Source organism: Papaver somniferum, chromosome 8 (genome assembly GCF_003573695.1).
Source record: "Papaver somniferum cultivar HN1 chromosome 8, ASM357369v1, whole genome shotgun sequence".
Taxonomy (NCBI): Eukaryota; Viridiplantae; Streptophyta; class Magnoliopsida; order Ranunculales; family Papaveraceae; genus Papaver; species Papaver somniferum.
In genome coordinates, this window is record NC_039365.1 from 174,373,762 (window position 1) to 174,401,542 (window position 27,781).

The following is a 27,781-nucleotide window of genomic DNA, read 5'->3' on the forward strand; positions in this document are numbered from 1 at the left end:
TTATTTTTCTAGTAAAGGGCAAGGCCTGGCCATACAAGATAAGGGTTCGGATTTCATCACCGTTCTCTTCTTGCCCGCTTTAGGAACACGTAACCTACGCGAACCTAAGCCTAAAATTTTGACTAGAACGAGACCGATAGGGTAACGAGCTTAACAGGAACATTCGAAAAATATTGGTTACTCTTTTAAGCATACTTCGAAGTTCTTGACGGTTTCTGTAAGTTGAATGCGTGACTGCGCCGCCTTGTAATACCGGTGAGGCCTTGGGTATCAAAGCTCCACCGAGCTTCCCTCGCCTCTATTCAACTTACGTTAACTCGGATTGATTCCAGAGGGGTTTGCTTAAATTGTAACGAATTCCCGTTCGAAGGATTAGAAGCTGGTCTAGAAACAATCTAAGTGGAGCCATCATGCTTTTTGTTTGCTAGAAATCAATAGGTTTGATTTGGTTGAGTCGGCCTTGATCTGTGTTTGCTTACCCTTCCAATTTAGAAAATTCTATTGTATGCCTGAACGTAAAAGAGACGCACTAGGTAGATTTGTTAAAGAGAAACCTAGTAGTTCGAAGCGTCTCGATTACCTTAATCTAGAAAGTCCGGCTTTTGAAGAGTCTGTTTTTGAACGTTCTTTGACTGAGGAGAGAATCCTGTTGCTCCGATAGCGCCAGAAATGGCAACTTTGAAAGCTTTGTTGAATCCAACTAGGACTACCCGTCCTTCGTGTATTAAGTTAGCTGAAACGGAGGCACCCTATGAACTGAAACCTGGGACCTTACAGATGCTCCCAATCTTTTTAGGGAAAGAAAATGAAAACCCTTATTACCATGTTAGGGATTTTGAGGAAATTTGTAGTACTCTAAGAATTAGAGGCTTAGATGATGATGCTTTGAAACTTAGGTTATTCCCATTTTCCCTGAAAGATAAGGCCAAGTCGTGGCTGTATAGTTTGGACTCCGAGTCAATTGAGACATATGAACAACTTACATCTGCCTTTTTCAATAAGTTTTTCCCTAGGCACAAAACATCGTCTATTAGGACGCAAATATGCACATTTTCACAACAAGAGGGAGAATCTTTATATAGGTATTTGGAAAGGTTCAATGATTTATTATCCCAGTGTCCTCATCATGGTTTAGAAAAGGTTAGGCTAGTTCAGATCCTTTATGAGGGTTTAGATTATTCCACAACGACCATGGTTGAGTCTCTATGCACTGGTGGATTTGAAAACCAAACTGTTGATGCGGCGATGGAATTTTTTAATGAAATCGCCGAAAAAACCCAGCAATGGGAAAATAGTAGGGCACCCCAGAAAACAATTCTTTTAAGTAGAGGAAACGTTAATAGGGTAGAAGGAGGCTATGAATCAGATGCCAAAATTGCTGCTATAGCAAAAATTAGAAGCCTTAGAAGTGGGCCAGACTAGTGGTAGAGTGGAGCCTTTTTGGGAAGGCCAGAATATTGAAGAGCAGGCCAATGCTCTTTATAATAACACTAGATTTGATAACCGTCAAAAGATTGACCCATATTCAGAAACCTATAATCCTGGTTGGAGAAACCATCCGAACCTTTCGTGGTCTAAGGGCCAAAGTCAAGGTCAGTTTAGTAATTCTAATGCTCCCCCAGGTTTTGGCTATACTAAGAATCCTTCAGGACTAGCTCAGTTTCAGAATCAGTCAGATAAGAAAATCCTAAGTTTAGAGGAATCTCTCGCCTTGTTAACTCAGCAAACTGCAAAATTCCAGTTATCCGTAGAACAGAGTCTACAAGCTAGTAACAGGATAGGACAAGAAAATAGTCAGGCTATTTCCGAGTTAAAAACCCAGGTTGGTCTGATAAGTGATTCTTTGAGAGAAAAAGGTAAGTTTCCTAGTCAAACACAACCCAACCCTAGAGGAGTTCATGAATTAGGTGCAAAACCATCGAATCAATTGAATGTTGTTAGAACCCTTAGAAGTGGTAGAGTTGTAGACAATAAGGTAACCATGCCCGATAGTGAACATACTGTAGTTCACCCCTCAGGATCTCACCTCTCAGGACCAGTAGCTGAAGAGACTGATAAAGTTTCTGATGATGTGAATTCGGTTCCTGAAAGGTCTGATTTTAGGCCTAGAGCCCCATTTCCTCAGCTATTAGTACCAACAAAGAAGGAATCGAACTTTAATGACATAGTGGAGGTTTTTAAGCAAGTTACCATAAACCTTCCCTTATTAGATGCAATTAGGCAAATTCCTGCTTATGCCAAGTTCCTTAAGGATATGTGTACGCGAAAGCGAAAACTTAGCGTCCATAAGAAAGCCTTTTTAGCTAGTCACGTAAGTTCAATCATTCAGAACACCACAACTCCAAAGTACAAAGACCCAGGTTCTCCTACCATTGCTTGCACAATAGGTAACTTCCGGGTAGAAAAAGCTTTACTTGACTTAGGAGCCAGTGTGAACTTACTGCCATTCCATGTATACTTAGCTAGGACTTGGTGAAATGAAACCTACTCAGATGACACTGCAGTTAGCTGATAGGTCTGTTAAAATCCCTCGAGGTGTTATCGAGGATGTTCTTATTGAGGTCGACAAGTTTATTTATCCAGTGGATTTCGTGGTCCTAGATACCCAACCTGTCCCTGACCCAGAGAACCAGATACCTGTGATTTTAGGTCCCATTTTTAGCTACGTCTAATGCGATCATTAACTGTCGAAATGGTGTGATGAGTTTATCTTTTGGTAATATGACTATGGAGATGAACATTTTTAATGTCAGTAAGCAACCTCATGAGCTAGATGACACATGTGTTGAGGAGGTGAACATGATAGAAGCCTTAGTTCAGGAGTCATTACCAAACATCTTGTCTGAAGACCCATTAGAAAGTTGTCTATCCCATTTTGGTTTAGATTTTGACGACGATAGCACTATTGAACAGGTGAATGCTCTATTAGATTCTACCCCTGTGTTAGACACTGATAGATGGAAAGCTAGGTTCGAACCGTTACCAGTTTCTGAGACTACCCTAATTCCTTCTTTAGAAGAGCCCCCAAAGTTGGACCTTAAACCACTACCCGATACTCTAAAGTATGTGTTTTTAGGCCCATCTGAGACTTTACCTGTGATTGTAGCTTCCAATTTGGATAGTGATCAGGAAAGTAGGCTAGTAAATGTACTTCAAGACAATAAGGAAGCTTTAGGGTGGACTATAGCAGACATTAAGGGTATAAGTCCTACTGTGTGTATGCATCAGATTCATTTAGAGGAAGACTCCAAACCTTCTAGGGAGATGCAACGTCGACTGAACCCTAACATGAAAGAGGTAGTTCGAAAAGAGGTGCTTAAGTTGTTAGATGCGGGTATTATTTACCCAATTTCAGACAGTAAGTGGGTCAGCCCTGTTCAGGTTGTCCCCAAGAAATCAGGTATCACTGTAGTCCAGAATGATAATAATGAATTAATCCCAACCCGAGTGACCACGGGATGGCGTGTGTGTATTGACTATAGGAAATTGAACAAGGTCACAAGGAAGGATCACTTTCCCCTTCCTTTTATCGACCAAATGCTAGAGCGATTAGCTGGACATAGTCACTATTGCTTCTTAGATGGCTACTCCGGTTATAATCAGATCGTTATTGCCCCAGAAGACCAAGAGAAAACCACTTTACCTGTCCCTTTGGTACCTTTGCGTATAGACGCATGCCTTTCGGGCTATGTAATGCCCCTGCAACTTTTCAGCGTTGTATGATGAGCATATTTTCTGATATGGTAGAACGGTTCTTAGATGAGTCTTTATGGATGATTTTTCAGTGTTTGGTTCATCTTTCGATGAGTGCTTGCATCATTTGACATTAGTGTTGACTAGGTGTAAGGAAAAAAATTTAGTGCTTAATTGGGAAAAATGTCATGGTTAAATCAGGAATTGTATTAGGGCACATCGTCTCTTCAAAGGGTATAGAGGTAGACAAAGCCAAAGTTGACCTTATTAAGACTTTACAGGTCCCAAAAACCGTAAAAGATATTAGGTCATTCCTAGGGCATGCAGGTTTTTACCGTCGATTCATTAAGGATTTTAGCTTGATTTCTAGACCTCTTTGCAATTTGCTTGCAAAAGATGTTAAGTTTGTCTTTGATGATGCTTGTTTAGAGGCTTTTGAGAAGCTTAAAACTTTACTCACTACTGCCCCGATAGTCCAGGCACCTAACTGGAACCTACCCTTTGAGATTATGTGTGATTCTTCAGATTATGCTATAGGCGTCGTTTTAGGACAACGAGAAAACAAATTACTTCATGTGATTTATTATGCTAGCAAAACTCTGAATGATGCCCAAATGAACTACACAACTACCGAGAAGGAACTTTTAGCCATCGTGTTTGCCTTGGATAAGTTTAGGTTACCTATTAGGTTCTAAGATCATAATCTATACAGATCATGCTGCTTTGAAATACCTTTTATCTAAGAAGGATACCAAACCTAGATTGATTAGATGGATCCTATTGTTACAGGAATTTTCCCCAGACATTAGAGACAAAAAGGGTGCAGAAAATGTAGTAGCAGATCACTTGTCTAGGCTAGTTGTTAGTTCCCCTAGTGATTCCCTTCCTATAAGGGATAGCTTTCCTGATGAACAATTGTTCTCTGTTTCCCAATCACCTTGGTATGCAAATATAGTGAATTATCTTGTTACTGGTCGAACCCCTCAACATTGGGGTAAGCAAGATCGTTCTAGGTTTTAGCCGAGGTTAAGCATTTCTTTTGGGACGATCCTTATCTGTTTAAGTACTGTCCGGACCATATTATTAGGAGATGTGTATCTGAGAGTGACCAGTATAGTATTATCTCCTTTTGTCATGAACATGCATATGGGGGTCATTTTAGTGCTAAGAAGACTGCTGCTAAGATTTTGCAGTGTGGATTTTACTGGCCTTCGTTGTTTAAAGATTCCCATAGTCATTGTGTTTCTTGTGAGCGTTTCCAGAAGTTAGGAACCATTTCCTGTACAAATATGATGCCTTTGAACCCTATTTTAGTGATTGAGGTCTTTGATGTGTGGGGCATTGATTTTATGGGTCCATTTCCTAGTTTATTTGGTTATCTTTACATACTTGTCGCTGTAGACTATGTGTCTAAGTGGGTTGAGGCGGTTCCGTGTAAAACGAATGACCACAGGTCGTAGTCCAGTTTTTGAAAGAGAATATACTTACACGTTTTGGTACCGCGATCTATAATTAGTGATGGAGGTTCACACTTTTGTAATAGACCGTTTTCTCTTTTAATGAAACAATACGGTATTACCCATAAAGTAGCAACCCTATATCACCCTCAGACTAGTGGTCAGGTAGAGGTTTCCAATAGGGAAATTAAACGTATTATAGAGAAAACAGTTAATCCAAATAGGAAAGACTGGTCGTCGAGGCTTACTGATGCCTTATGGGCTTACTGTACCGCATTTAAGACACCCATTGGAATGTCACCTTATCGTTTAGTGTTTGGAAAGGCATGTCACCTTCCTGTTGAGTTAGAGCATCGAGCCTATTGGGCTATTAAGAACTTAAACTTTTCACTTGACAAGGAAGGAGCTCAAAGAAAGCTCCATATCAATGAGTTGGACGAGATTCGTAGAGATGCATACAATAGTGCTAAGGAGTATAAGAACAAAATGAAACTTGTGCATGATAGGAATATTTTACGAAAGTCATTTTCTCCAGGTCAAAAAGTTCTTCTGTATGACACTCGTTTGCATCTATTCCCCGGGAAGTTGCGCTCTCGGTGGACCGGTCCTTTTGTGGTCCGTACTGTTTTTCCTCATGGCGCTGTTGAGATTGTGATACCAGATGGTAGTAGTTCTTCGAAGGTTAACGGTCAGCGATTGAAGCCCTTTTTAGAGCCTTTTCCTACAGGTGATGTTGAGGAGGTCCCTATGGAGGACCCTGTTTACCTTGATTGACCATCGAGACAATTTTGTATGTTGTATAACATTTTTGTAGGTTTTTGGTTACACTTCACCCAGGTACTATCTTTCCGACTTCTTTCTTTACTATTTCCTCATGTTACTTATATTTTTGGTATTGTTCTTTGATTAGAAACATTGAGGACAATGTTAGATTTAAGTTTGGGGGTGGGGTAGAACTTTTTGTTACCTTTTCGTTGCAATAATTAAACTCCAGATCCTAGAAATTTATCCATATTAAGGATGGCACTAACCAATCTAAGTGGATGGAAGCATTTTGGTTGTAGGAGTTGAGGAACCAATCTGACTAGATGGCAACATCTAAAGAGTCTATTCATAAAAGCACAGAGCTCAGTTGTTAGAAATAACATGATAGTTTCACCATATCTCGTTGAGTCCTTTTCACTTCTGTTTTTATTTTGTTTTGTTTTTAAACTATGTTTCTCTAAGTGATTAGGTGGGGCTCACGATTCAAGTTGTTACCAATGCTAGGGTGAATTAGAGTGATTGAGATACCACAAAAAAAAATGTAGAAAAAAAAGAGTTGAAAAAAAAAGACCAGACCATCTGACCAGCTGGAATAAATTCAATAAAGTCGACCACTGGAACCCTTGTATATGCCAGTTGTGTTGACCTAGAGTTAGGATTATCAATCACTGGTTCCCTTGTATATGCCAGTGTGTTGATATTAGTCAGACTAGTATCTCAGTCCATTAGGATAGGTTCATTTTGGCGGAGGCCTTCAGACAGATATGAGAAACACCGTTCACCTAGTAAACATCAAAACCATCTATGTTTTTCTATATCCATCTTCTTGATCTATCCATGTGATTAGTTTCGACTCCGGATATTGATGTCCATAGTGAAACTATCTGAGTAGAGCTCTATCACTTCATATGAATTTTAGTATGCTTGAGTGCAAACTCGTGTACAACAATTGGAATTTCGCATCAGGGTACTTCCTCCTGTAGTCAATAAGTATGCCGACCAAGGAGATTCTTTAGTGCCTTCCAAGGTTCTGTTAATCACACCCCTACTCTGGATAAGGGGAAACCATCTTCAACATTCAAAAACCAGAAAATTGGCGGGAAAATAGTGCAGTTAAAGAACAGTTTTGGTGATCATGATTTGGAGGAGTTTGAGGTCGATTAAACCTCTGATTTTCATAAGATAGACTCCTTATGGGTCTAGGAATCTGATATGGGTGTTTAAATCGATTAGAATGGGCTCAAACGACGGATTTTTCTCACAACAAGAAAATATGGAAAGTCACATGTGTGACCTGTTTTAGGGAATTTTAGAGTGATTAAAACGTTGTAAACCTTCCCAAAGATTTGTATCTATCTAAGGAAGAGTTTAGAATAAAAAGGAAAGCTCAGAAACGCGTAGAAATCCTAAAACAAGAAATTGTCGCAACTTGGCCGTGAAGAGAAGGAAAGAGATTTTGGAAGATTTGGGAGAGATTTAATTAGTATTTTCGATATAAATAGATGTCTTGGGTCATATAGAAGAGGTGTCGAGAGTTTGGGAACCTAAGGAGAGCCAGAGAAGAAGAAATCAGAGCTTTACCAAACTTTGTTTCTGCTGCTGCTGCTGTTGAAGAAGAAGAACAGCAGAAGAACATTGACCCTCGGTAGACAGTCGCAGAAAAGTGTCGCTGTTTAACAGCTGAAGAACATTAAGTTGTTCAGGGCAGTCTTATTCTAGGGTTTTAAAATCAGCGACAAAGCAACAGTTTTTCTGTAACAGTTCCATTGTAACAGCTGTTTTGCAACACCAATACACTGTTGCAAACAGTCTGTGTTATTACTTTTCACTCTTTTAATCATCTTTTGAGCAACAAACACATATTTTGAGATCATGATTAATAAGAGGAGCTAAACCCCATTGCTGAGGCGATAGAGGAAGCTATTTTTCCAACAAAAAGTGGTATATGCTATTTTATCTTTTTATTTGCAATAATTATATGATTATTTGCCTTGAAATATTATTGAATATGATTTTTATTTGAATGATTGTGATCTATTTTGATGGAGTATGCTCAGTTTTAAGACTTTTGATGCTTCATACTTGGTATTTACAATTATTACTTTTGAAAATCTACTTGTTGCAATATTTTAGAATCAAATTAAACAAGAAAATTGCATAAATATAAGTATTGGTTTAATCACTTTGAACTTGGAAAATAGTGGAATCTTAGCCTCAGTGTTTCTTTTAGTATTGATATCATCTTTGATTGAGTTTGCTATAATTTTTAGTGAATTTTCTATTTTAATATTAGGATTTAAGTCTAATTAATATCCTTCACAAGTCTGAGAATCGAACCACTTTTACTACTATCTACAAATCACATCACTGCTACTACCGAGTTAACCCGCCAACTGACTAACGCGAAAGAGAAGTATGAGATTGAGCTTTCCGTAAAGATAAAGGAGGGTTTTAAGGAGTTCATCGAGAACAGAAAATCCTTAGTTGCTGCAAAGAAATCGGGCTCGAGATCGATTCCGCCCAATGAATAGTTTATTCCTTTTGTAGTGTTGCGACACTATTTCTCCTCTCTTCCCGGGCTGTAATTTTCATTTCGCTTGAACACCTATAGTTTCTGGATAACTTCTTTTATGGGGTGTTGTGTCACCAATCGGTTGTTCTGTGTTGAGGCTTGCTACTTCTGACAATATTTTTCATTTGTTTATGTGATGATTGGTCGTTCATAACCCTTAACATTTCGATTTCATGCATCTAATAGCATTATTTATTTGTTAGTATGAATTCCGTTTATGTCGAACACACTCAACAAGGAGGGTCATCGGGCCTAATGCCATGTCCGGATTGAAGTATCTCATCATTGGTATTCCGAACCAGTGGAAGGGTACCAAGTCATTCCTAGATTCTATGTACCGATCATTCCGGGTTAGCCCTCAATCGACTATCACGGGTCAAGTGAATCTGGTCACTTGCGATGGGAGCAACCTTTCAGATGTAGGTATATTTCCTAGCTATCAGGGACTCGCGCCCTGATAACCTTTGGACTCACTGGTTCCCAACCACCAGAACCCTTAGACTACCTCGGCACTTGCACACTGCCTTCGCCCCGGGTTCGAATGGACCGTCGACTGTAAGTCGCCTCGGCACTTGCACATTGCCATCTCCCCGAGTTCGAAACGACCATTCGATTGTAAGTCACCTCGGCACTTGCACATTGCCATCGCCCCAAGTTCGAATGACCATTAGTCGCATACGTAATTTTCCTTATCTATCTCTCGTGGATAATAAAAGGATTCGAATGACTATATATCATACCTGCATTTCCACCTCTCATGGATGGTATAGCTTCAAATGTTGGGCATTCCATGGCCGTTCCTACAGAGTACCATCAGGTTTCAGTATATTGTACGCTCCTTCTCCGACTTTTGACACAATAGTGTATGGTCCGCCCCACATGGCTACCAGTTTTCCGCCCTTCTTGTCGCGCTCGTTTTTAGGTAATTCTTTCAGTACTAATTTCCCTGGGTGGAATTCTCTCGGGAGAACATTTTTGTTGTACTCGCGTTGCATTCGCCTTTTTAAGTTCTCCATTTTTTGTAGAGTCGGTTCTCTTGTTTCTTCCAAATCATCAAGTTTAGCTAAGATCAAATCTGATGATAGATTTCGTCTTCATGCTTCAGTTCTTGTAGTGTGTATCATTGCCCCGGTTGGAAGGATTTCTTCGGTCTCATATGTGAGCATGAAAGTTTAGAAACTTGTTGCCTCTCTACGGGTGGTTCAATAGGCCTATAGTACATTGTGCAGTTCTTCACACCATTCACTATACTCTTCTTCCAGCTTCGTTTTCAGATTATCCGCTATTATCTTGTTGGTGATCTCGGCTTGCCCATTACTCCGTGGATAAATGGGTGTACCTTTACTCTTCCTGATGTTGTAAGTGTTAAATAACAAATCTATGTTCTTTCTTTGTAGTTGTTTTTCGTTATCCAATATGATAGCTGCAGGAATTCTGAAACGACGGATAATATGCTCAAAGATGAACCGAAATACGTCGTTGTCCTGAATATGTTTTAATTCTGCCGCTTTAACCCATTTCGTGAAGTAGTCAGTTGCTACTATCAAGTATTTTCTCTGTCCCGACCCGATATATAATGGTCCCACAATATCGATATCCCACTTGGCAAAAGGCCATGGGCTCACCATGAGTTCAACGATACCGAGGGTGCGTGTATCTTCTTCCCAAAATTCTGACATTCATCACAATTAGTGCCATGTGCTTCGCATCTTCGTTCATATAGGGCCAGTAATATCCCATCGTTTTAGGTATCGCCGATAAGCTTCGTCCCGAACTATGATTACCTGCGCCACCATAATGTAGCTCATTTAGGATCGAATGTCCTTCCTCTTTGCTCAAACATCTCAGAAGTGGAACCAAGTATGATCTATTGTACAGTATAACTTCTCGCAACTCGTAGCCTACCGCTTTGGTTTTGATCTTGTTAGCTTCGGTTCGCCCTTTTGGCAATTCTTCCGATTCTAAATACTGGGGAATCGGTTTTCTCCAATCTCCTGCCTCGTATCTATCGGTTGTGGCCTCCAACATTTTTTTTTCTATATTCCCTTTCTGAGATATTGATGGCATTAACACTCTTCCGGTTCGTATAGCTTCAATGCTCGGGTCCGTTAACATAAACGCATTGTATGCCAGGGCGTCCGCATGTCGGTTGTTTTTTATGAAAATATGTCAGAACTTGATGTTGGGAATCTGGTCGATGTGAATTTTGCTAACTTCCATTGTTTCTGAAGTATCGGGTCATGAATAACATATTCTCCACTAATTTGTCGGACCACCAATTATGAATCACTAGTAAGTCTCACCTCTTTAAGCCCCAATTCTACAATTAGTCGTAAAGTATGTATTACCGCTTCATACTCAGTGACATTGTTGGTCGCTTCAGACTCAAGCCTAAACGAGTGGACTATCTTCTTTCCTTTCGGCATTGTGAAGACCAACCCCAAGCCCGAAACGTCCTTGTTTGATGACCCATCAATGAATACCTCCCATCGCGTCGGGCTGCAGGTCTCAAGAAGGTCAGAGGGGTCATCCTTATCTTCTTCTATTCCAGGGATATCCTTTACTTATTCCTCCTTACCAATGGGAACATCAACGAGGAAATCTGCTATCGTCTGCGCTTTAACAGTTGTCCTCATTTCATAAAAGACGTTAAATTGTTTAATCTGAGCACTCCACTTGGAGATTCGTCCCGATCTCGCTACGCTGTCAAGTACTGATTCGATAGAGGACTTTGTAAATCCCATGATCTTCTGGTTCTGGAAGTATGTTCGAAATTTCTGTGTTGCGAATACTAGTACAAGTATTAGCTGTTCAATTTTTGTATAGTTCTTTTCGGCTGGGCTCATGGTTTTACTAATAAAATACACTGGTTTCTCTTTCGCTCCAACATTCTTGTCCAGTACCGCGCTGATAGCACAAGTTGTAGCTCCCGAGATACAATGTAAGCACTACTTAGGGTTCGGTTCGTTGTATCACTGGTAGGCTCGCGAGATGTTGTTTGATTTTCTGGAACGCTTCCACGCATTCCTCGCTAAATTTGAACTCCTCTCCCTTTCTCAGCATTCCGAAGAAATCCTTACATTTGTCAGATGATCGTGGGATGAATCGACCTAGTGCCGCCAAACTTCCATTCAGCTTTTGTACGTCTTTTACCGTTACCGGAGATGGCATGTCTAAGATGGCCCTAACCTTATCGGGATCTGCTTCAGTTCCTCGGTCTGTGATTATGTATCCCAAAAATTTTCCCGAGGTCACCCAAAAAGTGCATTTGGCTAGGTTAACCCTCATTTTATACTTTTTTATTGTTTGAAAGATGTCCCGAAGATCTTCCACATGATTGGCTTCCACTCTGCGTTTTACTAACATGTCATCTACATACACCTCGATAGTATTGTGAATCTTATCTTCGAACATGTCTTCGACCAATCTTTGATATGTGGCACCCGCATTCTTTATCCCAAATGGCATCTTTGTATAGCAATAAATCCCTCTCAGCGTAAAGAAAGATGTATTCTCCTGATCCTCGGAAGACAAAGGGATCTGGTTATACCCCGAGTATCCGTCCATTAGATATATCGCCTTGTGTCCCATTGTTGACTCTACTAGTTGATCAATGTTCAGGAGGGGAAAGCTATCCTTCGGGAAGGCCTTGTTCAGATCACTGAAGTCAATGCAAATTCTGACTCCTTCATTGTTTTTAGGTACTACTATCACCATATTTGAAATCCATAATGGGTACTGTGCTTTTCGAATGATCCCAGATAATTATGAATTCTTCAATTCTACTTCTACTGCTTCTTGTAGTTCGGGTGCGAACCTGCACATTTTCTGTCGGACTGGTCTAAACTTTGGGTCTATCTTTAGGTGATGAAAACATACCTCGGGATCGATACCTTCCATATCGTTCATTTTCCATGCAAACGCGTCTATATGCTCTCGTAGCAAAGTTATCAATTGGATTGACTCCTCCTCTGATAACAATGATCCGATCTTTACTATCTTTGGCTCTTCCTTTGTCCCCAGGTTGATCTCCCGAGTAGGTTCTAGAGCTGTGAAGTTCGGTTTTGGATCTCTTTTCAGTGTTGCTTCCTTTGATTGCTATAAGATTTTGTCCTTGCCCGCTTCATAGGACATAACCGCTTGTGAGATTACCTTCTCCAATTCCTCGCTAGCTTTGATTTCTTTGGCCTTGTTCCTTTCTCGACGCAATGTGGCTCGCCTATCTTCATTTTGATGGATGTCCACCTGGATACACTTTCAAGCGACTTGTAGGTCTCCCAAGACTTCGACCACGCCCCTGTAGGTGAGAAACCTCAACCTATGATGGTAAGCTTACGCTACCCCTTGATGCCTGCAATCCATGGTCTCCCGATGATCGCTTCATATGGTGACACGACATCTACTACACAAAAGGTGGTAAGGGTATCTAGGTACCCTTCTCCGTCTGAGACCCTCAATGTAACATCTCCCTTTGGTATAGTCACCGTCCCATTAAAGCCATAAATCATGTAGGTTGAGGGGATTAGGATATCTTCGGATAGTTCCATCCTCTTAAATGTATCGTAAAAGAGAACTTCTACAGGTCTCCCACTATTAACCAAGATCCTCTTTACCCCCGCTCTTCGATCAGTAAAGTGATAACTAGCGGATCTCCATGTGCTTGACCATTCATCGGGACATCCTTAGCGGAGAATGTTATCGGTTGCATCATCCACACCTACATAGGCAAGGTCCTGGCCATATTAAAGATATCCTTACCCGATCGGTCTCGCTTATGAATTCTTGATGTTATTCCCAATCCCAAATCTAGTCATTGGGTGACGGAGTGCGAGATCGTGTTGCATACAAATTGGGTTCCTCGATCAGTCCTGACTTGATGTAGTGACACATCAGCTGCTGGTACTTCCTGCTTGAAGAATTGCCTCAAATATCCTTCCCAAATTAAGTGTTGAATTATGTATTTTACTTCTCGACAGTCATTAGTTGAGTGTCCCATGAACTGATGATAGTTGCAAAATTCGGGATGGTTTTTTGTCTCGTCGAACTGTATTCCTCTAGTTTTCGGGTATCTGATATCATTTCTTTTCTCTATCTCCTTGAATATTTTTCCCAATGGTGCATTCAGGGGTATATAGGCCTTTGGTTCGTACCTAGGTTTCTTTCCCTTTTCGACCCACTCCTTTTTGCCCGACCCTTTGTGTTGGGGTCCAGACCTCTTTTCGGGCCTTTTTGAGATTTCCTTGGGAGGTACTTTTGTCGCGTACTAGCCTCTTGGACGCCCATGTCCTATGATCCTTCTTGTATATCCTCCAAGGCGATGTAATGCTCTTGCATTTTCCTCATCTCCTTCAATGTCTGTGGTTTCTCGGTGAACATAGATATCCAGATAGGGTCTAATTTCCCAAGGGAATTTTCAAACCCGAATATTTGTTGGTCCACTGGTACTTTCCCAATATAGGTGCATAGATTTCTCCATCTATCTATTAAGCATCTCAGAGGCTCGCTGAACCTTCTTTCCAAAGTGAACAGCTTGTTTACCCTGGTTCTGGTGATATAATTGTGCATATAGGTTTCGAGAAAGGTTTCCACCAAGACTCCATAGTTCTCGATAGATCCTTTGGTAGAGTGTAGAACCAATTCCTTGATTCTCCTTCTTGATTAGTGGGAAAAAACTTGCACATAACTACGTCATTGCTCTTCTATTGAAGTAGCGACATGTTCCATAGCGTCTCTGGTGCGTCAAATCGTGATGGGAAAGTTTGGAGAGTACACTTGGGGGGAGTGGTGCTTGTTCCAATTCCCGTGTGAAGGGGGTATTTTCAGCTTCGTTGATAACTGTAAATTTTTCATCCTCACCATCTTCAGCCAACTTTTTAACCATTTCCTCTAATTGTTTGAGCTTGCCTTTGGTTTCATTATCGGATCTTTCGTTTTTTTCGGGTACCTCTTCTTCGGTTGACGAGTCCTCGGGGGGACCATACCCGGATCCTGGACGGTTGGGCTCGGGTACGGGCCCTCGGTGTCGTGAAGGTGTTCGGGTATATCCTGATCGGATTTGGCCACTTGATGTTCCTCGGCTGGATGAACCTCGCGACCTCGGTCCTTGGCTTCTGAGTTGGTAATTCTCGTGCTCAAGCAGTATGTTTCTCCTTTGTAGATCTCTCATGAATTCTTCCTACCTTCTCTGGTTTGCCAAAATCGCCATTTGTGCTAGGTCCGTACTCTCATGACTAGAAGGATCATTTTGGTGGTTCCCTGGTGCGCCAGGTGGTGCTACTGGTGGTGGCACTGGTGGAGGTAGTACCGGGGGTTGCACTACTGGTGGTTCTCGGGTCCCATTCCTCTTTCTTAATCGAACTTGTTGGAGTCGCTCCTCCTATCGTTCCAAAGCGGCTTGGTATTCAGCATGATGCCTGGCTCGTTGGCGATCCTCCTGCATCATCAGTGCCTCCTTATTGTCTTTAATGTCTGATGCGGTAGTCCGTCTACCATATTCTCGGGTCTCCTCTGACTCGGCTCGATGCGTCCTATGAAGGTGTGGTCGTCATCCTGGCCTAAGTTGACCCCCTCGTTGACAGTTGTTATTCCCCCATATGGCACTCGATTTTCCTCGGGTCGTTGTCGATGCCTACTCTCTTGTCGCGAGTCTGTCACTCCCTCTTACATGTTGGTTCATGCTGCTGTTCTATTCCTCAGAATCCTGCCAATCCCCGAAGTGTTGGCCATCGGATCTGGTCTCCTTTCTTCCCCGAGAATTTTACCTACGTCCACAGGGGTGAAAGGATGATGTTATTACTTCATACAAGTTTACGAGGATGAATGTTCTCAGCAATACTCTATCTCTCCTCTCATTCACTTACAGATTGCTTGCACTCTTTCTCTTAACAAGGGTCTATATTTACAGGCCGAAATGCTTATACAACGAGAATACAGTGCTAGGCACAGTCTATCCGCTTTGATGCTCCTGTCGGGTACTAGTGTACACGAGTAATCCTTCAGTAATTCGTGCACGATCTTTATCTCTCCTGAAGGACGTGTTCCCCGATGTAGGTTGTCTAGCTCGGTTGAACCCTGATCTGATATTAGTGACCCGATATATGTATTGACTCGATATTATGATGCCTCCCGATCTGAGTATCTTATCCTCTGCTCCATGGCCCATCATGATTTGACCCTTCTGCTCCTTCTGTATCTCTTGTCAGTGTATTTAATGCCTTGATTCCCGATACACCTCTCTTTATCACGTCCAACTCTTCTCTTTACACGTGCTCGTCTCACATGTGCTTGGTAGGTAGCTATTTTCTTGAACCCGTGTTATAGAGGACGATTCGGTGTTTCATTCAGCTTCGTCTTTGGTAGGTCGTCGCCCGAGATTATGCCGCGTATGTTTGCCAGTTATTTGCTACTACAGTTCCGAAAATAACCATTTAGCTCTCCACTTTTATATGGTGGAGCTCTCCATGGTGTTCAGACTAATGGAACACAACCACTTACCTAGTGATCTATATCTTCATATAGGAAGCAGCTGCGGCAAGATTAACAAGGTGGAAATGTTATAAATACCCTCCATTTTTGTTGACCTTGAACAAATATTCCCGTGAGATAAAAAATGATTTTTTCGGAGTCAACTTGAGAAAGTTGTTTCCACTTCTGGATTTTGTGCTAGTTGCGTCCATTTTCTGAAAGCAACTTGTGCTAGTTGCTTCCACTTTCCAGAAGGTAGGGGTATCTTTAAAAATTGAATAAAAGTATATTTTAAGGGGTGAATTTTGAGGAGTATTTAAATAATGTTCACATTAACAAGATAATAACTTGGAGTGGTAATGTCACCTGAGCACAACTATTTCACAAGCTTTATCCAGAAAAACGAAAGAAATAACAGAGTTGGGACTCTCAAGTCGCTCAATTTTTCAATAAAGAAAGATCGCGCTTTGGTTAAAGAAATATATTACAACCAACCCAGATTACATGATTGTGCACATCATCACGCATGAGCAGCCTCGTTCTCCTTAGCATTGGCACTGATTCCAGCCTTGACTTGCTTTGCTTTAAAATCTTTCAATGCAACCCTGATTACATCCTCTGCAGTGAGTGAAGGATTATTCACTATTTCAGTGTTTTTGTTGGTTAAGACTTCCTCTTCCTGCCTTCCCTTGATCCATTCAGTAGCTACCGATAAAGAAGCTATTGTAGGATCATTTTCATCAAAAGATTCAACGTTCCGTGGGCTATTGTAATGATCCACAATTCTTTCATGGTATAATCTTACCAACACACCTCGTGTTCCGGTTCGGGGTGTTCTTTTCCCTAACCCCAAAATTCCATTACAACCATACCTCAACATCTTCCCTTTCTTTCCTTCTGTGTGAGTTTCCTGTAGATATTTCTGTGACAAGGACAAGTTAAGACAAGATAAGCGTATGTACTACCTCTATTTCTGCAAAAAAGAGAAAAAAAAAAACTTTCACTTTTTCATTTTAGCCTAACAGAGGGAGTATAAGCAATCAAAGTCACAAAATCTAAGCATCCCAGGTGTAATAGATGGGATTCTTTGTGCAAACTGTTAGAAATCCATGGGCCTAACTAACCTCAAAAACCGGCTTGCAAGGTTAAGGTTGTCCATGGCTTATTAAGCATGGATCCTAGGTTGCCCTAGGCGATGTGGTACTATTTAACACCCCCCTCAACGACTAGGGCTACACAGACGGAGTGACACGGAATACACTGACGGGGATACTGAGTGGTACGGAAACCACGGTCACACACTGGCGGGGATACGGAGTGGTACGGAAACCACGGACACACGGGTAGCGTTGAGAGGGGTCTGGCTCTGATGCCATGTTAGAAATCCATGGACCTAACTAACCTCGAAAACCGACTTGCAAGATTAGGATTGTCCATGGCTTATTAAGCATGGATCCTAGATTGCCCTAGACGATGTGGTACTATTTAACACAAACCACCATGAGAGGGAGTTGCGATAGACTTCCGAAAAAACTGATGTTTTGCAGTTAACTAGACCAGAAACAACACTAGAATCAAGTCTTGGAACCAAAAGTAGTAGTTGCAGAATAGCGCTACTCACAAAAGGGCAAAAAGCGACAAGCAGAGGTGTCGGCTACCATATAATAGCAGAGTCTCGGCGCCAAAAAAAAAAATTGTTTACAGTTTTGCGCCTAGGGCGTTTTATTATCTAGGCGAGCGCCTAGCTGGCCTTTCACAACATAGGTCTCGGCATTATTTCATAAATTAGGTCATCAACCACAGTTAACATATATCCTAGTAATTTAACGCAAAATCTGGATATCATAGCGAAAAATCTCTAAGACTCAGATATAAGGTTATTCAATCCTCAGATGGATATAAAATGCATGATTCCGTGACCTTATGGAGACCTAGATAACCACCGTGATACATATATAAATAACCTTACAGTCTACAGAAGAACATCTAACACAAGTAAAACGAGAATACATTGAAGAAAATCAATTCTAAAGAAGAGAAATACTCAAATACAGTTGATACCTAAAGACTGGCCTGGCCGCCAAAAAAATTGCTCCCGGCGGGGCTCGAACCCGCGACCTTCGGCTCATAAGACCAACGCTCTAACCAACTGAGCTACGCGAGCAGGTGTTGATTGTTTTCTGATGTTAATCAGATTTAAACTATACTTCCGAGTAAATATCTCGTTTCCTGCAGCATTTCATCATTTGTTGCTCACCTCAACGTTCTTCAGGGTAGAGACCAAAAATCTAGCCTTCTATTTGACAGGTAATATGTTTATGTAAATCTTTCCGCTTTATTGATATACACATGAACAACTACTGATTACAAGTTTACAATCTGTTATGTTCATATAACTGTTCACTAGAATGAATGAATCGACTCCTGTCTCAGACTCTCAAATACTATACAATACTTTCATCGAGTGTTAAACCTGAAAAACTCGATTATACCAGATAGAATGAAGGGTCATGTGAAAGATGTCGTATTTCACTGGTTCATTATGCCAAAGAAAATGTTGTTGCACCTTCTTCACCCTCTTATGCATCTCTATATACTTCTCCTCTGGTATTGAAAGGAGTATCTCCTTCAAATTGGGAATATCTTTCTCTGCCACAAAAACCGCAAACGACTCCCAATCCAAAACCTCAAAGAAAGGAGGAACATAGTTGTCAGAGATAATCACGGGGACACACTCGAAAAAGATGGCCTCCACGACCCTTGGACTAGCCACCTCGTACCCTTTGGCAGAAATGCAGTACTTGCTGGACTTCATACGTTGGATGTAATTCATTTTTGCAGTGACAGTGCTGTTCATCTTACCATATATTTGCATGTCAGGGTCTTTATTCTCCCAGAATTTTAGTAGGATAGGGCGGAGATATCCGTGTATATTTCCTGCGAAGAAAGCCAGAGTTTGTCTCTCTGAAGGAGGTTTCCCTCCTATGTCTTTGAGAAGATCACTTTTTGAAAGAACCAATGTTTCAGCAAGAGGCACATCTTTTCCTAACACGAAATCGTCATTGACATCAGAATTGCAGAAAGCTCTGATGCATTGATTCATAAATGGCCTTGTCATTATTGGCGCCTAAGAAAATAGAAACAGTTAGAGAATCTTCCAGTCAATAACGAAGAGAAAGAATGTATAGCAATAGAATGCTAGAACTTCAAAGAGTGGAAAACATAAGAGAACTTTAGAAGCATACCCAGTCATGGCAAGCAGTAAAAAAATGATCTGTTCCGCCAGTTCTGTTCCAGAAAGGATATTTTGCCTTGATAGTGTCCAAGTAGTCACTCAGTAACTTGATAAAGTTTGCCTTGCTGCGTGTTTTACGATCATACAAACTACTGTACCTAATGCTTTCTGAACTAAAAGGTAAGTAAAATAGGTGAGCTTTTGTCGGGTCCTGAACAACAAATTTTTTGTTTTCCTCCATTTGTTTCATAAACCATCCTTCAGATGCGTACACTCCCTCAAGTATTGGGTAATGGAAAAAAGGTTTTTCGCCTTCCTTGTAAATGTAAACTTTAAGTGTTTCTTCCATCAACTCATAGCTCCTGTACATGTACTAACAATTAGAGATTTTGAAAACTACGAAAAGCTAGATGATGTTTAATTATTCGCTTAAAGACAGTACTTCACGATCAACACATGAGCATGAGGTTAGTATAGCAACTTAACAGGATGTCCTGTGCAAAGTTCGGGTATTTCAGTAATCTTAACAAGTAACAAGTCTTACCTTCTAAATGTAGAAAGGTTACGGTAAATAGGAGCATAGAGATCTATATCGTCCGTCATAACAGGAGCATTCTCAATTTCTGATTTTACAGCAAGAATTTCACGATCCTGTTCTGACGACCATTTTGGTCCCTGCAACCAAACAACAAAAGTTAACATTTGTATTCTCTTAAATCATTTGCAGGGTCAAACTAACAAACAAAGACCAAAAACTTATACCATTGAATGAGAAGAAGCAAGATTCTTAAGCATTAAACGACTCATTGCAGATATTGATGTTATTCTATTGGGAGGCATCTTCATCCAAGTCCTCTTCATGAGATTACTCGATGGAATCATCTCAGCCAACATCGTTTTTATTGATTTCTGAGGCATCTTCTTAGCAGGATCAATAGTCTCAGTACAATTCTCGCTTGGAGTGGCCATAGATGAATCATAAAAAGGCGTAAAAATACCCATCATCGAAATATCAAGAGAAGAATCTCCAGCTGGAGCATTATTCACAAGAAATAAAGTACGAAATACATTCTCGTACGGGGTTAAGAAAATTTGAACAGAGAAAGCAGCACAAGTGATAATTCCTATAAAAAATAACAATTTCCTAGTCTCAACTCTCCATGGCTTCCCATGATATGGAAGCGAAAACTCCATATCCGGAATTATATATGGTAATCAAAATAACCCAAGAAGCTTACTTCAAAGTGTCATAACCTCGAAAAGTATCTGCAAATTTGCTATACTCAAAGTTTTAATAGCAGAGCAGCAGAGAATTTTTGACAAAACTTCAAAAAGTTTACAAAAATCTTTTTTATTTCTTAAGAATTAACATACATGAAACACTAGAATACAAAGAACACAGAAAAAAGAATCCACCGGATTGAAAATCGATACTCACTAAGATATTGAGTTTGCACTCTACAACAAAATAAAGAACTTATACAATTATAAACTTATGAATAAATTTTATTAGAATAAGTTGGTAACTTGATGACAGATTATGTCTGACTTTGTATCCCATTATTCCTATTTGGTGTCTTGAAAAAAATCATCTTTGTGCTATGTGTTTCAGCTTGTGTGGTTGTTGCTAGTTGGTTACTGTGTCATTACAGAGACATTTCAAATATTCAAAAAAAGTCCAGAACATTGAAAAGAATCGAAATTAGAAGATTTCTTTATTTAGAAGAAAGCCTGTGAAATCTGTTGAGTATAAACTAAAGTGGCACAACTGTTCAATGTTGACTTTTAAGCAATCAAAATTTTATTGTTAAGTATGACAAATATTTAAGTAGCCAAATTTGAAATGAGAACTCTTCAATAGTGTTTGAAGGAAAAAGACACTTGAACAAACTTAGCCTCCACCACATAGCACACAAAGAGAATATAATGTAATACCAAATTACCCAGCACCCTGTTTTGAGTGTTTTATTAAATGTTAAACTAAATTATGAATAAGTGGTCTTATTAGTAAACGGACCTGAGCTACACAACAGCAATCCGAACGATTTTCTGATCATAGTTGCTACTGCCTTCTATTTCCTGCAAGATGAAGAAAAACTTAGTAAAGAAAACAAAAAACGAAAAATGACTAACCAGTACACTGCAAAATGAAGTTAGGAAGTAGACAGGTATTACCTTTAAATGCAGTCTTAATTGGCCAATATTCTTCAGAGCACTCAAAACCCAATGGATTAATCACATACTGGTCCAAAATCTAAAGTTAAGACACTGACGATGATGTGAGCAATAAATTTGATTGGCCAAATGGCCAGGCTCCAAAATACATCCCAATTATGATTCCTGGTGAGGCCAAAGATTCAAAAAGAAATCCAGAATGCTGAATTGTTTTATTAAAAATATTGCATAAAAGCTTACAACATGATCACAAAGTAACTAATCAATTTTTTAAATCACCATGTGATTTTACAGACATGAATGTGATTCCTACATGAAGTTGGATTTCTGACGACTGACTAGCAATCACGAAATATTATCAATTTATCAGGTTGAATTTACAAGTGTGAAGATAAAACTAAAGGATTAAAAGTTAATTGTGTCTCAGTTGAAAGCTACTTCTACCAATTTCCACCTTACACAGCGCATTCTGGAATTGACTGATGTCCATCTATTTCAAGGTAGTTGACAGGTCAAAAGAACTCTGTTTTTCAGTTTGTAGACCTATTCTTTGCAGCACTTGGACTCAGATGTTTCAGGCATATTCTTCAATTCCTTCCTCCTTTTGATTCTGTTGGCTTCATACGTTATTTTTTTTTTAACAACTATAACTTTCTTTTAACTACTAAGTTACCTGGCTTTAATCTGAAAAACTCGATTATACCAGATAGAATGCAGGGTCATGTGGAAGACATCGTACTTCACTGGCTTACTGTGCCAAAGAAAATGTTTCTGCACCTTCTTCACTCTTTTATGCATCTCTACATACTTCTCATCAGGTATCGAAGCGAGTATCTCCTTCAAGTTGGGAATATCTCTCTCTGCGACAAAAACTGCAAAGGCCTCCCAATTAAGAACCTCAAAGAAAGGAGGAACAAAATTATCTGATATGATCACTGGAACACACTCGAAGAAGATGGCTTCGACAACTCTAGGACTATTCCCCTCATACCCTTTAGCAGAGATGCAGAACTTGCTTGTCTTCATGTGCTGGATGTAGTTCATTTCTTTCTTTTGTGTTTTACTCATTTTACCATAGATTTTCATCTCAGGGTCTTTGTTCTCCCAGTACTTTAGTAATATAGGACGTAGATATCCATGCATATTTCCTGCGAAGAAGGCCAAAGTTCGTCTCTCTGAGGGAGGTTTTCCTCCTTTATCTTTGAGAAGATCACTTTTTGAAAGCACAAATGTTTCTGGGAGAGCAACATCCTTTCCTAGTACGAAACCCTCGTAGACATCAGAGTTGCAGAGAGCTCTGAGGCATGCACTCATAATTCTCTTAGTAATTGCTGGGGCCTAAAAAATTACAGGTTATTAGAATCTTTCATAATTTCATTTGACAATGAGGAGAATTCATACTAATAGAATGTTCAACAAGGTTGAATATTTACTTATTATAATCATAAAGTTGAAGAGCTTGAGAAGAATACCCAGTCATGGCAAGCAGTAAAGAAATGATCCGCTCCACCAGTTCTGTTCCAGAAAGGATATTTTGCAGTGATCATGTTCAAGTAATCACTCATATACTTGATCAGGTTCTTCTTACTGTGTGAATTAGCTTTATACAAAGTGTACCTAAGACTTTGTGAACTGAACGGTATGTAAAACAGGTGAGCTTCTCTGGGGTCCTCAACGGTGAATTGCTCATTTCCTTCTATCTGTTTCATAAACCATCCTTCAGAAGCATAGATTCCCTCCAATATTGGGTCATGGAAAATGGGCTTTTTACCTTCCTTGTACACATAAAGTTTTAGTATCTCTTCCATCAGTTCATAACTCCTGCACATGCAATCTAACATTTAGAATTCTTCCAACTGCATTTGTGGGATTAAATATTTGCAGTCATTGCTACTACATGTGATGTCTGACAACAGATCTGGAACAAAGTGGGTGTATGAAAAAAAATATTAACACATCCATAAAAATTTACAGCTGAGAAAATTCTTATTCCGCCTCCAGTCAATCTTCATCTTGATTTCGAAGTCCATGTGAGAAGCATGTTATTATGGACAGCAGAGTATAGCAGAAGCTAGATCAGAATTTAGGGTATTATAATGCCACGGGGGTGAGAAATGTAGACGCGATACATGAATCTAGATTTAAATTTGACAATTTGTTACTTTTAATGGCTTGCTTGTATGTAAGGGTTACTGGAGGAACAACAGCAACGATTAAATAACAGAATAAGGGACTACCAAGCAAGCAAAACCATAAGAATGATTCTTACGAACCGTATATTCTTTCGAAGATGTACACTTATGAAGGCAAACAAATCATTTGAATTCATGAAAGCATTAAGAAATGCCTTTGGTTTAAGCCTAATAGTATGTACACAAGCAGTTGTAGTAGTTCAGTTTTACTATTAGACTTACCTTTTGAACACCGACACATTACGGTAAACAGGAGCATAAAGCTCCCGATCCTTCTTTACAATCAGAGCACTCTCAATCTGTGCTTTTGCAGCCAGAATTTCCTGATCTAGTTTTGAAGACCACCGTGGTCTCTGCAAGCCAAACAACAAATGTTAACATTTTCCGGCACTAAACTCAATCATGGGGTCAAATCAAACAAATCCAAGAAACTAAAACATATACCATTGAACGCAACCAAGCACGATTCTTAAGCAACAAAACATTCATTTCAGAAATTGATGTTACTTTATTGGGAGGCATCTTCATTCTAATCTTCGTTAAAGGATCAGTAGGCAGAACCATTTCATCCAGCATTGACTTAATCGCTTTCTGAGACATCTTTTTTACACGATCACTAGTCTCAACTGAATTACTGTTCCAAGTAGCCGGAGCACTTTGAATCAAGATAGGCTTCTCCTCTTTCACATCCACTCCAAGTACTTGCTCGTCCACAGCAGATTTGTCAGTCTCCACGGGTACAACAGAATCAGAAGCACTGAAATTTGCATCCAAAATTTCTGCTGCACCTGCATTACTTGGACTAGTAATTGGAGAAGCCACTGGAGCTAATGAATCAAATTTCTCTTCAAAAACTCCATCCCTTTCGTCCGGCGATGCCGCGGCGGCATGGTCCCCCATTTCAGTCACTTCATTCTTATTATTCACCACCACCACCACCTCAGTTTCATTGTCCATTTGTTTCCCCATTTCAGCCACTTCATTCTTTATATCCACCACCACCACCTCAGTTTCATCCTTCAATTGCTCCTCCATTTCACTCTCTTCATTCTTAGTCACCACTACCTCATGAACCAGTGATAAATTAGCTATCTTTGAATCATGCAAAGGCGAAAAATTACCAACTTTTGAAGAATTTGCAGCTGGGATATTGAAGAATGTATTCTGGTATGGAGTTGAGAAAATCTGAACAGCAAAAGCTGCAATTGTGATTATCCCTATCAGAAATAACAGTTTCTTAGTCTCAACTTGACATGGCTTTTGATGAAATGGAACTGAAAACTCCATTAAAGAAGCTCAAATTGCACCCCCAATTAAAAACAAAAAATTGCATCTTTTTTTAAGATTCATGGATTAATTTCAAGAACATTGCAGAATTGATACTAAAATGAGCAACAAAAAAGAATCTAAAAAATCCAAAAATGGGTGTTTCAACAGAGAAATCCGGAGCTAAAAACAAGAACAATAAAACAAACCCTAGGATCCAAAATTGAAAATGTTCTTCCTTAATCTTGGGGTTTGAAAAGACTGAAGAAAGATTCCGTTTTTCTCTTCTTCTACTTTCTTCTTTTTGTTTTAATCTAAAGTTTCTAATGTTGGGTACTGTGTGATGGAGAGAGGAACATTTCAATTTTCAAAATAAAAACAGAGACAGAGACAAATGTATTCAGAATTATTAGCAAATGCCCTTGTTCTGTATGTCAATTGCATTCAGGTGACACTGTTAATGTTGGGGTACTGTTGGTTGATTTCACCTATGCTTTTAATTTAGTGGAAGGACCACTCTGATCAAGGAAGTACGGAGCAAATGCCCAAGTGTTGTAAGGTGGGTGGAGTTTTGTTACGCTTAGCCCATAAGATTATTTTTTTTGAAAATAACCAAGATATATTATTAAAAGAAAAACTAATATGCAGATTTAGACCCATTTGGTACTAACTCAGGTTGAGTTGTCCGCCTATAGACTGAATCTGTGTGATTTTCCATTTCTTGGAAAGGTACACAAGTAGCATTCATATTACATATTTCATAAACTTTTAAAATGTCTAAAGCTATTGTTAGAAATAAAAAAGATGGTGTTTCAGCAAAAAAAAAAAAGTAGATTGTTGTGTAGATTTTCTTCCTTTCTTAGCCAAGACAACTGCCACTTTGTTAGCTTTGCGATCTACATATTGAAAGCCTCCAAAACAGGACAGAGTTTGAGCTATCTTCTTAACTTCATCTAGGATTGCCTCACATTGCCACTTGATTGAGCTTGGTTTTCCTTGCAAATAGTTAATGGTGTTCTGGTTGTCACCTTAATGGCCAGATTAGTCAGATTGTTTGTAGCGACCCATGTTGTTGTCTGTAGTAGAGCTACAGCTTCAGCTTCTTCTACTGATTCTGTCCTGCAACTGCCCATTGTTGCACCTTTGAAAGTTCATGTCCAATTGCGCAAGACAAAACCAAAACCTGCATTAGTGTTTGCAGATAACCATGATGCGTCACAATTTAATTTATAGAAGTTTGTAGCAGGGAAAGTCCAGCAGATTTGGACATGAGTTTTTGTGATGCTCTGTGGTATTCCTAGCAATTGTTTAGGATGCCAATAGTTATAGTGTCTTGCAATATCTATAGCCAGCTGATTCAGGGTTCTATTTTTGTTTTCAAAAACTCTAATACAAAGTTCTTTCCAAATGAACCAATATTTGGTAGCAGCTAATGCCATGGAAATTGAATTCCTATCTCATGCCATCCAGTTGTTATACATATCAATGAAAGAGATATTCATGTAAGAAAAATTAGAGAATACTCCTTGACAAGGCATTGGGTAGAGCCGCCAAACTGCAGTTGCATATTCACAATCAAAAAATAAGTGGAAGGTTGTTTCTTCCACTTGCTTGCAGAAAACACACTTCCTTTCTTCCTCTGATGCTATTCCAAGTTTAGTTTTAGTAGGTAACATGTCTTGTAAGCACTTCCAGATGAATAGTTTTATTCTCTGTGAAGTATTCATGCTCCAAAGTTGTTTCCAAATTTTTTTAGTTTTGATGGGAGTAGAATATGTTGGATTGTGAAGTATAGCGTATAATGATTTCACAGTGAAATCCCCATTGGTTGTGAGCATCCATCTGAGTTTGTCTTTCTTCAAGATGCCTCTGTCTGTGGTGTATAGCTTTATGTTACTGATTTCATTGACTACAGTAATGTCGAACAAAGAAAGTAGCAGAGTAGTATTCCACTTCTTAGTTTCACAGTCAATTAACTGTGAAACAAGTGTTATATTGGAATGGTCATTGTGAAAGGGATTCACAAGAGGTTCAGTTCTGTTGGGAAGCCATTTATCCTCCCAAATATTTATAGAGGTGCCATCACCCACCTCCCAAATGCTGTTGTATGTGTTCAATCCCTTGAAGAATGCATTTCCAGATCCAAGAGGCTTGTGATTTCTTCTTGGCTAGGAGAACACCCGTTTTTTTGAAGTATAATTACCTTTTAGAATTTTAGCCCATAAGTCATCAGGATGACTCACCAGCCTCCAAGCAATTCTGCTGATCATTGCTTGGTTTACTTTGTTTGCCTCTTTAAAACCTAGTCCTCCTTGATTAACAGGTTTACAAAGGAAGTCAAAGGATTTAATGTATATACCTTTAGAATTAGTGTGTTTCCCCCACCACAAATATCTATGTATATCATTAATTCTTTTGTTAATCTTTTTAGGTAGCACAAAGCATCCCATACTATAAATGGGCATGCTAGAAAGAATAAACTTATTTAGCACCATTTTACTAGGTTGTGACAAAATTTTGCCTAGCCAAGTCTTTATTCTTAGTTCTAGTTTTTCAATTATGAAATCAACGGTTTTTAACTTAGATTTGTCAATGAATAGAGGTGCACCTAAGTGAGTGTTTTTTATACTGATTTTTCTTATTTTCAGCAGTCTTGAGATAATCCCTTGGTGTTTGTTGTGCACTTTTTTACTGAAGAACAAACCTGATTTTGATAGGTTTATGACTTGCCCTGAGGCTAAACTGAACATGTTGATTGCATCTAGCAAGTTCTGACAGCTACCTAAGTCGGCTTTAGTAAATAAGAGCAAGTCATCTACGAAAAATAAGTGGGAGATTGGTGGTGATTTTGGTGTTAACTTGATTCCTTGAAACTTTTTAGTAGTTTCAAGATGGCAGAGGAAGCGAGACAAAACCTCCATACACATGATGAATAAATAGGGGGACAAAGGATCCACATGTC

General features: G+C 39.6%; 3 protein-coding genes, 1 non-coding gene and 1 pseudogene across 4 annotated transcripts; all 5 read right to left on the reverse strand.

Moving 5' to 3' along the window:
* Window positions 1-1,033: 1,033 nt before the first annotated feature.
* On the reverse strand, window positions 1,034-1,133 carry LOC113307234 (annotated as a pseudogene).
* Window positions 1,134-16,471: 15,338 nt separating this feature from the next.
* On the reverse strand, window positions 16,472-16,831 carry LOC113306488 (iron-sulfur cluster assembly protein 1-like). Its single transcript, XM_026555417.1, has one exon. It carries the CDS (start codon window positions 16,829-16,831, stop codon window positions 16,472-16,474), a length of 360 nt encoding a protein of 119 aa, XP_026411202.1.
* Window positions 16,832-18,041: 1,210 nt separating this feature from the next.
* TRNAI-UAU lies at window positions 18,042-18,115 on the reverse strand. The gene has a single exon. It is a non-coding gene; the product is annotated as a tRNA-Ile (tRNA).
* A 151-nt stretch (window positions 18,116-18,266) lies between these two features.
* LOC113304013 (probable glycosyltransferase At3g07620) lies at window positions 18,267-21,241 on the reverse strand. Its single transcript, XM_026553111.1, has 4 exons — window positions 19,949-21,241; window positions 19,731-19,861; window positions 19,197-19,548; window positions 18,267-19,078 (listed from the first exon to the last, which is right to left on the reverse strand). The coding sequence occupies exons 1-4, from the start codon at window positions 20,378-20,380 to the stop codon at window positions 18,419-18,421; spliced, it is 1,575 nt and encodes a 524-aa protein (XP_026408896.1). The 5' UTR covers window positions 20,381-21,241; the 3' UTR covers window positions 18,267-18,418.
* Window positions 21,242-21,551: 310 nt separating this feature from the next.
* On the reverse strand, window positions 21,552-25,272 carry LOC113304014 (probable glycosyltransferase At3g07620). The gene is made up of 4 exons (XM_026553112.1): window positions 23,998-25,272; window positions 23,776-23,906; window positions 22,834-23,182; window positions 21,552-22,699 (listed from the first exon to the last, which is right to left on the reverse strand). The coding sequence occupies exons 1-4, from the start codon at window positions 24,838-24,840 to the stop codon at window positions 22,031-22,033; spliced, it is 1,992 nt and encodes a 663-aa protein (XP_026408897.1). The 5' UTR covers window positions 24,841-25,272; the 3' UTR covers window positions 21,552-22,030.
* Window positions 25,273-27,781: the final 2,509 nt, after the last annotated feature.

Coding starts and splice junctions, on each gene's coding strand:
- LOC113306488 (XM_026555417.1), bottom strand. CDS start 16,831: ATGTTGAGGTATGGTTGTAATGGAATTTTGGGGTTAGGGAAAAGAACA.
- LOC113304013 (XM_026553111.1), bottom strand. CDS start 20,380: ATGGAGTTTTCGCTTCCATATCATGGGAAGCCATGGAGAGTTGAGACT. Junction 19,862..19,948: donor TTGCTTCTTCTCATTCAATG/GTATAAGTTTTT, acceptor GTTTGGTTGCAG/GGACCAAAATGGTCGTCAGA. Junction 19,079..19,196: donor TTACTGCTTGCCATGACTGG/GTATGCTTCTAA, acceptor CTATTTTCTTAG/GCGCCAATAATGACAAGGCC.
- LOC113304014 (XM_026553112.1), bottom strand. CDS start 24,840: ATGGAGTTTTCAGTTCCATTTCATCAAAAGCCATGTCAAGTTGAGACT. Junction 23,907..23,997: donor GTGCTTGGTTGCGTTCAATG/GTATATGTTTTA, acceptor TTTGGCTTGCAG/AGACCACGGTGGTCTTCAAA. Junction 23,183..23,775: donor AATGTGTCGGTGTTCAAAAG/GTAAGTCTAATA, acceptor TTGCATGTGCAG/GAGTTATGAACTGATGGAAG.